The following is a 12,722-nucleotide window of genomic DNA, read 5'->3' on the forward strand; positions in this document are numbered from 1 at the left end:
AAGTTGTACATTTTGAGGCGTACAATGTAAAGGTTTGAGATACATATGCATCAGGATATAATCATGATGACTAAGCTAATTAGCATATTAATTGGCTCCGTTAAGTGTTACACTGAGAAATTTACATTATAATCTGCTGTCTTAGAGAAATGTGTTTGTGTGTGATGTGTTTTTGTGTGTACTTGTGTATATGTAGGATATTGCAGGTGTGTGCATATACATGTTGAGTCTTCAGGTGATTTCAGGTGTTTTCTTCCATAGCTCCCCACCTTGGCTTTTGAGGCTGGGTCTTTTACTGATCCTAATGCTTTTTGTTTTGGGAAGACTAGTTATCAGCAAGCTCCAGAGGTTCTTCTGTTTGCCCATCCCCGGGGTTAGGATTACAGATATGTGCCCTCACACCTGATCATTTGTGTTGATTTAGAGCATCCAATCCCAAATTCTCATGTTTCTTTTTCTCAAAATACTTGTTATTATTTGATAACGACCATTCTGACCTATGATGTGATGTCTTAAAATGATTTTTATTTCATTTCCATGATAACTAATGAGGTTGATCCAATTTTTATGTTTCTGTTTACCTTGTGCATATATATTTTTTTTAGATATTATTAGTTGAGCTATTTTTCCTCTCTAGGTATATGACTTATTGATTATTTTTATATATTAGTCTACCATCTCTATGGTTTATAAATGTTTTATATCATTTAAGGTGTCTTTTTAATCTCTGAATTGTTTGCTTTGTCGCTTAGAACATTTTGATGTGATGTGTCCTGTACTTTGCCCCTCTGTTTTTGGAGCAGTTCATGGCTGTCCCTTTGCACCCATTTCCCAAATCAGAATGCTTGAGCTAGAAGCTGCCTTTAGATTAGTGACCTGCAATTCTTAAAAGTCCTTAGGTAGAGTGTTTTCCTTTGAACAACAAAAATCATTTAGACTGAATTACTTTTCATTTTTGTTCTCTAGAAGATTCCAAAGACACACCAGCTTCAAAGAAAGGCAAAGGTGAGTTTGTTTTCTTTTGCTCATTTACACATTTTCTCTTCAGGATGCAACATTTTGCTTTATATTGCTTGTTTGTTTTAGTTTAATCTCTTGATAAAATTATTGAAATTTCTAGACCACATTGAGTGGTTAATTTATTTTTTAATAAATTTGTATTTTTATGAACTATGCATCTCATAATATATTAGAAAAAAATAACTGAATGTTATTTAAAAGTAATTATCAGGTGCATTTTTGACTAATCTGCAGAAACATCCTTTAAAGATTATCAGATTTAAGGTAACTTTATCAAGTAGGGAAAAACTATTATTTCATCAAGAAAAAAAGTCAGTTATGGTAAAGCTGTCTCATAAAGTGAGAAAATAAGAAAGCAAGAAAGGGAAGATAAGACCTGAAAAACAACCACACCCCCCCCACACACACACACACAATCACACTGACTAAAGAAAAAAACCTTTCCTGTTAACGTTCATCCCCTATAACCTTTTCCACTATTTTATTTTTAGAGTTCTCCAGAGACTATTAACACATGCATCATTTCTTTAAGAGAATACATGCCTGGAATTCTTTCAAATTTTTTTTAAAATCTTTGCTTTAATTTCCATATATCCATTATCAACACACACATATATATGTAAAACATATTTATATATAAACAATAGTTCTCTGGAATTCTCAACCTTTCCTAATATTAATAAAAATCATACAATCTGTTTGATAACACTGTTTTAAAGAAGAATGGAAATATGATGACACTGTTATACATACACTCAGATGCAATATGCACATAATTAAAATAAAGGTTTTAAAAATACAGTTAAGGTTTATTCTGATCATTTTTATTTATCCTGAAGGGAAAAAAAACTTGCATCTAATAATAAGTGTCTTGGGATTAGAGGCTTGAATATGTTGCAACATAAAAGCTGTTATGTATGATTCTATGGATAGGAACCTTGTCCTGCTTTGCATTCACGCAGAAATTTTGTATTCATATTCCTAAACAAAAAAACAGTTATTTTTCTTCATCTACATATTCTGGCATCATTTTCAAAAGACACACACTATCTTATTCCAAACACCATGTCACCATTCATAGATTTTCCTTATTTATGCAAGCTCATCAGCTAAGTTAAGATTATGAACATTTCATCAGTATTTAAATGATCAAAGCCAACATTGAAATAAACTTTAAAAGAGGCCCATTCATACTTTAATTGCAAACTACCAAAATGGTGCAAGCAATTTTGTTTTGTTTCCATTTTGTTCTTTTACATAATAGTGTTTCTCCTTGAAGTTCATAATTTCAATTCTATTAGAAAAAATTCAAATACTATCTTACCTCTTTTCTGTTTACTGGTTAAAATATGGTATGAAAACTCTGAGTAAATAAAACAATTATAAGTACTAAAAGATTGCAATGAAAATTAAAATTGCTCCAATATATTGTGTTAGTGTTATCTATGATTTAAAAGTACTTTAATGCAATTCTGTATGTGCCTGCAAGTCAGAATATATTAAAGACAAAGTAATTTTCAAAATATAAAGTAAGTTATTGTTTATATCTTTGAGATTCAGCTCAAATTTAATGTCTTTTTCTCTTCTTTCATTCAGGTATAGTTGGTAAGACAAATTGTAAATTTTAAGTTATACAATCTGATGCTTTACTATATATATGCATCAAGATATAATTATTATGTCTAATATAATCAGTATATTAATTGGCTTAGTTAACTTTTGTAGGATGAACATTACAATCTGTTGTCTTAGATAATTGCATATGTCCCATTGGTGTGCATGTGCTTTGTGTGCATGTGAGCAGGTGCAGGTTCTTGTAAGTTCAGGCACATGTATGTGGAAGCTATATGTCTGTGACAGGTGTTTTAAAGCACAGCTCTTCACCTTGGCATTTCAGGCATGGTCTCTTTCTGTCCCTGATGCTCACTGATTTAGGAATGTCAGAAAGCTCCAGAGAGTTCCTCCTGTTTCCTCATCCCCAGTGCTAAGGTTATACATGTCCACCACTGCATGTGATGTTTGTTCTGAGCATCCAAACTCAAGACCCCACACCTGCAAGTACTCTACCCACTGAAACATCTCTCCTGGCATTGTCTTAGAAAATTATATGAATGTGATGAGCCAGATTTGTCCTGAACAAGCACCCCCAATTTTAGTTCCTGGATACTACGTAACATATAGAATTTTCATGCATTTGAAAAACTCCAACATTTTTCTCTGGTGCATACACCAATTTAATTTCCAACCAAGAAAGTAAACAAAAAAAAAATGTTCTTTTCCTCTAAATATTTGCTTTATTTGACATTATTTGATAATTGTCAATTTGACACTCAATATCTCATATTATTGTTATTTTATTTCCATGACAATTAGTTTTAAATATATATATATATATATCTGAATCATGTTTGTTGTATTTTTTTTAAATATTTATTTATTATGTATACAATGGTCTATCTGTATGTATGCCAAAGGCCAGAAGAGGGCACCAGACCTTATTACAGATGGTTGTGAGCCACCATGTGGTTGCTTGGAATTGAACTCAGGACCTTTGGAAGAGCAGGAAATGCTCTTAACCACTGAGCCATCTCTCCAGCCCCCTTTGTTGTATATTTTTAATTATATTTTTATAAATATAGTATTTTTATTTATTTATTTATTTTACATTCTACCTGTCCCTCTTTGATCCCTCCTGTTCCCATCCCCATCTGGCCCCAGTCCTTCAACGAAATCTCTTCTATTTCCCCTACCCAGAGAGATCTGAGTGTCCCCACTTGAGCCTATCCTCTCTGGGTGTGTGAGCTGTAACATAACATGGTTATTGATCTCATTTTATGTATCTTTTTAACACGTGTATACCTTTTATGGATATTTTTAAATGGGCTATTTTATCTCTAGGCATATGGCTTACTTACATATTTTAATAGATTACCTTCTATCAGCTACATGGTTTGCAAATATTTTATCTCATTTCATAAGTTGTCTTTTTATTCTCAATTGTTTGCTTTGCTGCTTAGAAACATTTTGCTGTGATGTTTTCTGTACATCGATGTGATGTACCCTGTATTTTGATGTGATGTGTGCAGTACTTTGATGAGATGCATATCCTGTACTTTGTCCCTCTGCCTTTGGTGCGACCCAGTCCTGCCTCTCTCCACCATTTCCCCATACAGACTGCTTAATTTAGAAGCTGAGTTTAGATTACCAACCTGTAACTTATTAAAATCTTTAAGTAGAATGTTTTCCTTTGAACATCAACAACAAAAAATTTCAACTGTGATTTGCCTTTCATTTTTGTTCTCTAGAAGATTCCAAAGACACCAAAGACATATTAGCTTCAACTAAAGACAAAGGTGGGTCTGTTACCTTTGCTTATTTACACATTTTCTCTTAAGAATGCAATGTTTTGCTCTTTTTTGTTCATTTGTATTAGTTTAATGTTTTGGATTCTTGTCATAATTATTCACATTTATGGGGTAGATTTACTTTTATTGATCATGCAGTTTTGTAAACTATGAGTTTCATTGCATATTAAAGAAGAGCTAGATAGACATTACTACAAATAAAAATAATTTATTGTTTAACCTACAGAAATGTTCTTTAATATTATCTTGTTTAACAACAAATTATGACTTTATTGATTGGAAATGAATTATTTCCTTAAGAAGTACCTGTAATTATGAAAAAAGCCACTTATAACAAAAGAATTTTCATAAAGAGAAAAAAAAACAAGGAAGGGAAGATGGGCCCTAGAAAAGACACACACACGCACACACAAACACACACACACACACACCCTACACACACATAGTATATGTATTCAGAAAACCCTGTGCCCTTAAATGTCTAATCTAAATCAAACATTTCCTGAGGTCGCTATCTGGAAAGTGAGAGTTGGAACTAGCTTTCTCAGTTTTTGTCATTGTTGTTTGTGAATGACTACTAACTTCTGAATCCAGAACTGCTACACCAACCACACTTATTTTCTCTTCTACTTATAATTTATTCTGTGAATAGTAAAAATTTTCCAATAGTTTTTCTCACTATGAATAATATGCTCTGTAACTGGCTCTTGTCTTTATTAAAAATGTGATAAACATTGCTTTGAAAATCAAACACACAGCAAGACAAGTGGATACCCATGCCTTGCAAAATAAATTTTGGATTTTACCTTGTATCAAAATGTGCAACAGAAAATGTATAAAATTGATGAAAATGAAAATTTGTTCAGCAATTCATGATACAAGCATTCCTTTTAGAACTAAGACTAGACCTAATACATCTTCTGTCAATTCCACAAGTGGACATATATTTAAAGGAGATAAGTCATTATCACAATATGATACCATACTTCCATAATAATTGCAGTACTATTTACATAGTTATAGCACAGAATAAACCCAGATGAAAGGTAAAGGAATTGTGGCATATATACACAATGGGTTGTTATTTAGCCAAACCGAAACCAGCTAACCAATTAACCAAACAAACAACCATGAACTGTTTTCTGCAGCAAAATGGATGGGCATTAAAGTCATAGTGTTAAGTGAAATAAGACAAGCATCACATACCATCACTGTTTTAAAAACAAGATCTCAATTGGATATAAGTATAGAATGGAGCAGTTGTGATAACCTGGAAACAGCAGAAAAGAAGTAACGAATAAGTTAACTACAGAACACCAAAACCCAGAAAGGAAGAATTTTGCTTTCCCATAGTGCACTGAAGTAGCTATTGGTTGAAATAATCTATGTGATATTTTGAATTATTAAAAGAAAACCACAAATTCTCCTATACATAAGAATGATTGACCTAGCCGGGCGGTGGTGGCGCACGCCTTTAATCCCAGTACTCGGGAGGCAGAGGCAGGTGGATCTCTGGGAGTTCGAGGCCAGCCTGGTCTACAAGAGCTAGTTCCGGGATGGGCACCAAAGCTACAGAGAAACCCTGTCTCGAAAAACCAAAAAAAAAAAAAAAAAAAAAAAGAATGATTGACCCATAAAGAGACAGAATTATTTACATAGATGCTACTTTACTATCTTATATCTGAGCATCAAAGACTGTATCTCAAGAAATGAAAATAGGCCAGTTTGTTCCCATCCATCAGCACCCCAGCCAACAGGGCCAGCCTTCCTGTTTGTACCATTGCCAAGAACATGTTTCTATACCTGTGAGCTCATTTTTTAGTAGGGAAAATCTGAATTGATAAAAACTTCAAGTGTGTAAGAAGGATTTTTTTTTTCTGCCACTAAAACACTGTGCTCATGCTGGGCAGTTGTGGCACATACCTTTAAGTCAGCACTCAGGATGCAGAGGCAGGTGGATCTCTGTGAGTTTGTGGTAAGCCTGGTCTACAGAGATAGTTCCAACAGCCAGTGCTGTTACATATAGAAATCCTGTCTCATAAAATCAAAAAAATTACTGTGCTCATGTATAGAAGACTCAAGCCACGCTTGCTACTATATATCTCTGCACATATTAATACTTACCTTTTACATTTTTCTCCTCTAGAAGTAACTGATGATGTATCTTCCCAAAAGAAGCAAAAAAGTAAGTTTATAATTAAATTAGAAAAACAGTGAACTTCTCAATACCATGTAGGTTTTAAACGTGGAGCCTCCTACAAACAATATTAGGAAAAAAAAGATTTTTTAGCTAAAAAAGATTTTTGACCTGAAGAATAACCTTAAAGCGAACCATTTATGCTCCAAACAGAAACTTGTCATTTTTATGTCAGGAAAGAAGTACAGGGTTGGATAACTCCAAGTAATGATTGAAGTGGCATTCATCATGAACCATTCTGCATAATTCTGATCCTGGGCTTTCTAGCAGAATCTTGCTTAAATATGAGTTCTTGCCTGCTGTATAACAGATCCATAGAAGTGAGGGGCTGAACTTTTTTTAACTCAAGTTGTTAAAAATGTAGAAATATATTTTAGCAATTCAATTGCTTAGAGATTCATTCCCAAGATTCAGAGTTCCTTTTGACATCCCTGAATACCTGGCAAGACTTTAACAGTAATTTTCTGGGATCCTTGATTGTACAATCCAATCAGCATTCACATTCAGTTCCAACACTTGGAGCTCAAGAGGCCCAATTTCCCACTGCTTCCGAATTAAACATTTGTTTTCAGATGGTAAAGTAACAAATCACGGATACACACACACACACACACACCTTTCACAAGGAAGACGAGAACAAGCAGTTTTAAAATACGATACAATACAATCATCACACATAATGTTTTAAAGTAAGGAACTGAATATTTAGCTGAGAAAATAATTCCTGTAGGGTTTGAATGGCTTCCTCCATGCCTTCTGTGGGTATTTGGTGTAGTGGTTTATTAATGGAGAGCGTCAGATATCTACAATGCTGCAAGTGTTGCTGGTGACACTGTCATGACTGCAATGCTTGAAAGAGGATCCCTGAAATGCTTAATAAAATCAGACTGTGAAAAATGGAGGCATGCAAGCAGTCTTGATGAAATAATTTCAGATACTATTTCAAAATTCATGAAAAAGCAATTATGATCCATGCTACAGTGCTCTCCAATTGATAAAGCATTGTCAATAATTTTCAACTAAATTGCATCAATGGTTGAAATTTCTTATTTCATAAATAAGCATTAAAAATTCAATAAGTAAGTGGTGTCCATATTAATTTCCTATTTATCTCATCTGTATTAGAAACTGGGTGAACATGGGTGGAATATCTCTGTATTGTTTCTTACAATTGCATGTGAATCTAAAATTATTGCAACAAGAAAAGAAATGTGATTCAAAGTGTCCAGGCATGGTTTCTACTACTAGCTCTCTAGATTCTGAGTCATGATAATTGCCTCGAGTTCAAAACCATCCTGGGACACATACTAAGTAACCCAGAATAGCCATTGTTACAGACCAAAATGTTTCTTGAAAGAGAAAGAAAAATAAAATATAATTAAAAATATAAACACATTAAATATTGCCAAATACTTTTCAGTACAGATTTTCTCTCATGGAGTTTATTATATCACAGCATTTTCCCCATTTTTATCTTAACATAGTAGTTGTATATCCTAGTCCTCATACGTCTTTAATGCAAGTTCTAAACATTTTGGAGCTAGTGATATTTTTATTAAAAGCTTTTTCAGCATGAGTTAGATGCATATGCCAGGATAGCACCTGCATCTTCTAAGGTTCAAAAAGGATAGACCTGTCATGAATAGACTCTTGAAATTTAGCGCCAATGCTGCCATTTCTCCCTGACTCCATCAGGTTTTTGTTACTTCTATCTAATACTCACTCACTGCCATAATCGCTACAGCTTTGGAAAAAGAGGATTTGTACCACCAAAGTAGAACAAAACAGAAAACAGGTTAATGTCTGAGAACCTGGTTATTGAGGCTAGACTACCTCTAAGCTCTGGAATCTGAGAATAACCTTAATGTGACTCATGCCTATAGTCTCAGAACTTGGGAGGTTGAGGCCAAAGAAAATTTGTGAGCCCAGCCTATGAGGAAGTATTTCTTTGTTCAGCTCCTCCACTCCCACCACATTTCATTTCATTCATATGAATTTGGCCTTTTCTTCCCTGGTCTTCTGCAAAATGTCTAGAATTGTTGGCAAAAATATATATGGATAGGCTAGAAAATAGTGAAACATCAGGAAGTTTATCTGTGATTATGGGAGAGGTGTTCCCCCTCAACACTGCTGCTTCCAGGGAGACCTGATTTAATGTTCAGAACTCAGGTTCTACATACTGTTTCATGAAATAATTTACACTACCCTCCTTAAAAACATATTTTTTTTAGTTAGTTGAAGGTGAGGGATAGACATCTAATGTTTGGGTGTCAGAAGACACTGTATTAGGAGTTGAATCCTCCCTTCCATCATGGGGCTTGAGCTTATTTAGTCAAGATTGACAGCAGGCACCTTTACCAGCTAAGTCATCTCACTGGTCCTGTGCTACATTTGTTTCACTTTTCTGTGTTCTTCTATGCTTGAATTATCTGCACTAGGCTGTCTCAGTAGAGCTCTTAGCTTTAAAATTAAGATAAATGGAACAATTCATTATTTTAGAACTTGCAGACTCTATGGGATATTATTTTACACACACACACACACACACACACACACACACACCCTTTGTTGCTTCTTTTATTTTTTCAGTATTCCCATCATGATTTCTACTATCTTGATTTTATACATGAAGATCCCAAGGCATCAAGAAGTTTAGTTTTGTCTAGCAGTTATGAGGGCTAACTATAGTCAGAGAGTAGTTAGTCTACTGTGCTGTACAATCTCAATGTCCTGCTCTGTTGCTGCCCAAGTCCTACTTGTAACAAAAATTCCACTCTCTTCCTTAGATCCCATCAGTTTCTTTCAATGTGTCTACTTGGATGGATACAATGGCTATGGATTTCAGTTTCCTGTCACTCCTGCCCAACGTCCTGGAGAGAACTCTGGCAAACCAAACTCTCCCGGACAGAAGCAGCAAGGACAATAGACACCCATGTATGACCCTGACAACTGCATTGACCGTGTGAAAAGGAATCACCTCTTTAGTCCAAATGGTGGCGCAGGCAACTGAAACTATCCAGTGCTGAAATTTCTTTGTAAACATTCTGCCCTTTTGCCTGGTATAAAGAGATGACACAGATAAAGGGGCTGACTAATAAGTAAATGTGTTGGAGGGTCTAATACTCAAGAATATTCATGTGTGTCTATTGCTGTGGGAAGGGTACTTACATTTAGTGGTTTTTATTCATTGTTAAGAGTGTACATTCATTATAGTTTACTTTGTATTGGTCTTTTAAATGTAATTGGCACACTTACGAAGTGAAATTTCTGGTTTCAAGTAGTTTTTAAATGGATAACAAACTGTGTTCTAGGCTTAAATGGTACAGGAACATATACAAAAGTTGCTCTTCTGCATCGTGTGAGTAAACTCAGTTTACTCAAATACCTATGTTTATCATTATATTCATGTCTGTTTCTAGTTCAGTTGTGGCAAGGTTCTACAATAGGAATGGCTTACACCAGAGTGTTGTAAGTCCCTTGTCATATTCTTCAAATATCGGACAGAGAGGACGTGACAAAGAACATATGCTTGACAAATCTTATTTCTGAGGTTTGTCTTGAGCTCCAATTAAGACATTTTCTCCTATGGACATGTAGTTAAGCATGTCTGGTAAATTGTTTGTTTAATGTCAGTCAAGGAGATGTGAAATTTTCACATTTCTCCAGATTGTGCCCCAGTGAGAACATCACCTGGGTGAAGGTTTAGATGAATAAATATTCATAGGTGACCAAGGCAAATAGAATGTATTTCTCAATACATTCTTCCTGTAAAAATTAAATATTTTCTTTTTCAAATAAAAATGATACAAAAACTGTTCAAGGTTTAAGTGAGACATTTGGTCCTTGATATGTTCATGAAATGTCTTACTTTCATTCACTAATTGGACATTAATGCCAGTTAAATGAATGGCAATTTTTAACTTGCTCATCTATGCATTACCATAAATAACTTTTGAGAGTGTTCATCTTAGTGATGATACAAACGCTCTGTTTCAATGAGCTTTTCTTATCAACTCTAAAAAAAATATGTGTCTGTGATTTTTCATCACATTTCCAGTTGCAGCTGAACTTGTTAGAAATTAACTCAGGAAATGACTTGACTTACCATTTCTGGCACTATCATCAGTTCAGCACTGGCTGAGCTATTCAGTGACTGGCCTAGTCATGTGACTGGTTTTCAAGCAATGCAACCAACCAGAGTTCTTGAGATCTAAAATATAGGTCAGTTTATCAATTGTCAACTAACGTGTGGCTCATCTGCTCAGTATTAATGTTGGGATGTCAATAACTTTTGTAAGAAAGTTAGTTTTAACCAGATGCTGACAGATTTTATTCATACCACAACAAACTAACACTACAGTGAACTAGATTAATGGAACCATTTGGAGGAGAAAGGAGACAAAGAAATGTATTATTTCAGATCTGAGCAGATGGTACCATTTTGCAAAGCCCCTTCATTCAGCAACTCACATTTACGAGGACAGTGAATGAAGTGCTCTACTTAGGTGTGGTTTCATTCATGCAATTTCCTGCATAAAAGAAGAAAGAGCAAATATTACAGTTGTTTTAAAATTCCTATGACGGGGTGGATTCTCCACATTATTATCTTTCAGTGACTATGTAATAAGGACTTATTACTCTGTGTCAGGTACTAGACTGTATAAAATAAATACAGCAATCAATTTTACTTAGTACTATTCTGGCACAGCAAATGGCATTGGAAAAATTATTAAATGAACTGAGTCTGTATCTCCATGTGTAAAGGAGAACCAACAAAACAAGCAGCACAGTGCTTCACAGATTTACTGTGGTGACAGATAAAGTGTCTTAAGATGTTTAAAAATATTTTCTGAAATTACCTTTTGGAGATGACACTAATTTTATCTCCATGGAGTTTTAAATATCATTAGTTATTTCTTTATGGAATAAATTGATAAAAAATATCAAACGTTATTGTAAATGTAGATTTAGAGAAACTAATTACAGAGCAATTAGCAATGACAATAATTGTTTAAAGTTTGTCTAAACTTTTATTGATGATTATAATTTGAAAGTATCTTCTCAACAATCATCTGTTTGTATCTTTACATCAATAAAATATTTCTAGCCCTTTTGAGTTTAATGATTTTATCTCTAAAATAAAAAACACAATAAGCTAATTCTCCATTTTAAACATTTCTTCATGATTTAAGCTTTGTGGGAAAAATGTGTAAGAGATTGCTTAAATTTTTGGATTTATCTGGTGGGTGTGAGCTTTCCTTGCTCCCATCTTTCACTCCATCTTGATATTTGAAAATACACAGAAAATAAGAACACATCTTTTAACCCATGTTTTCTTATTTCTCTACAGTTATATATATTCTGTTAATCTTAATTCAAATGTAATGAAAGTAATTTGTGTGTTTTCCTGATGAAAACAGCATTCTGTGGACTCATTCTGATATATTCTTGACTAAACTCTTAGGGGAACTATTTTAGAACTATTAAAGCATATTTAAGAACTCTGCCTGTTTCCCTGAGTAATCTTGCTAAATAAAAGGCAAGAATAATAACAAATATTGCTGGTAGAAAATTAAAAATTCACCTAGCACAGCTGACATCTTCAGAAAATGAAAATACTCCAAGAAACACACACAAAAGAACATTTATTAAGTCACTTTTTATAAATAGATCAATGGGAGAAGTGTGTTCAGTCACTTATCAGGTCTAATTTCAGTTTCATTAATGGTGAAAGGGCTTAAAGGACAGCCCAAACTTCATAATCATGCAATCATTACTTTAGAGGAGAAGACACCTGGGTATATGCCAGTAGTTACTGGTAATTTCAAAGCTAGGCCTCGAACCTTCCCTAACTTTCAGAAGTCCTTGGCTACTTCACAGAGTACTCTTTAAAAGTTTTATTATTTGGAAAGTATATTTGTATTATCTGTGTGCCTGTGTGAAGTAGTGTAACTGTGAGTAGAGGTACTGCCGAGACCAGAAGAGGGCTTTAGATTTCCTAAAGCTGAAGCTACAGGAATGTTGTGCCATCTATTTGAATGCTGGACACCAAACTCTGGTCTCCTGGAAAAGCACCAAGTACAATTAACTGCTAGATCATCTTTCTGGGCCCTTAGTGGTTCATAACTGTAGGTACATGT

At 34.2% G+C, this 12,722-nt stretch overlaps 1 protein-coding gene across 11 annotated transcripts in view; it reads left to right on the forward strand.

The window, feature by feature from the left end:
• Trdn (triadin) overlaps positions 1–10,396 on the forward strand; it is a 377,801-nt gene extending 367,405 nt beyond the window's left edge. For all 11 annotated transcript variants that reach the window (XM_057761731.1, XM_057761734.1, XM_057761735.1 and 8 more), the window contains 4 exons: positions 967–1,005; positions 4,326–4,373; positions 6,532–6,570; positions 9,369–10,396. In XM_057761731.1, the coding sequence (XP_057617714.1) occupies positions 967–1,005; positions 4,326–4,373; positions 6,532–6,570; positions 9,369–9,508 (266 nt within the window). In that variant the 3' untranslated portion in view covers positions 9,509–10,396. The remainder of the gene's footprint in view (positions 1–966; positions 1,006–4,325; positions 4,374–6,531; positions 6,571–9,368) is intronic.
• Positions 10,397–12,722: the final 2,326 nt, after the last annotated feature.

This window comes from Chionomys nivalis, chromosome 2, assembly GCF_950005125.1.
Source record: "Chionomys nivalis chromosome 2, mChiNiv1.1, whole genome shotgun sequence".
NCBI classification, from domain to species: Eukaryota; Metazoa; Chordata; class Mammalia; order Rodentia; family Cricetidae; genus Chionomys; species Chionomys nivalis.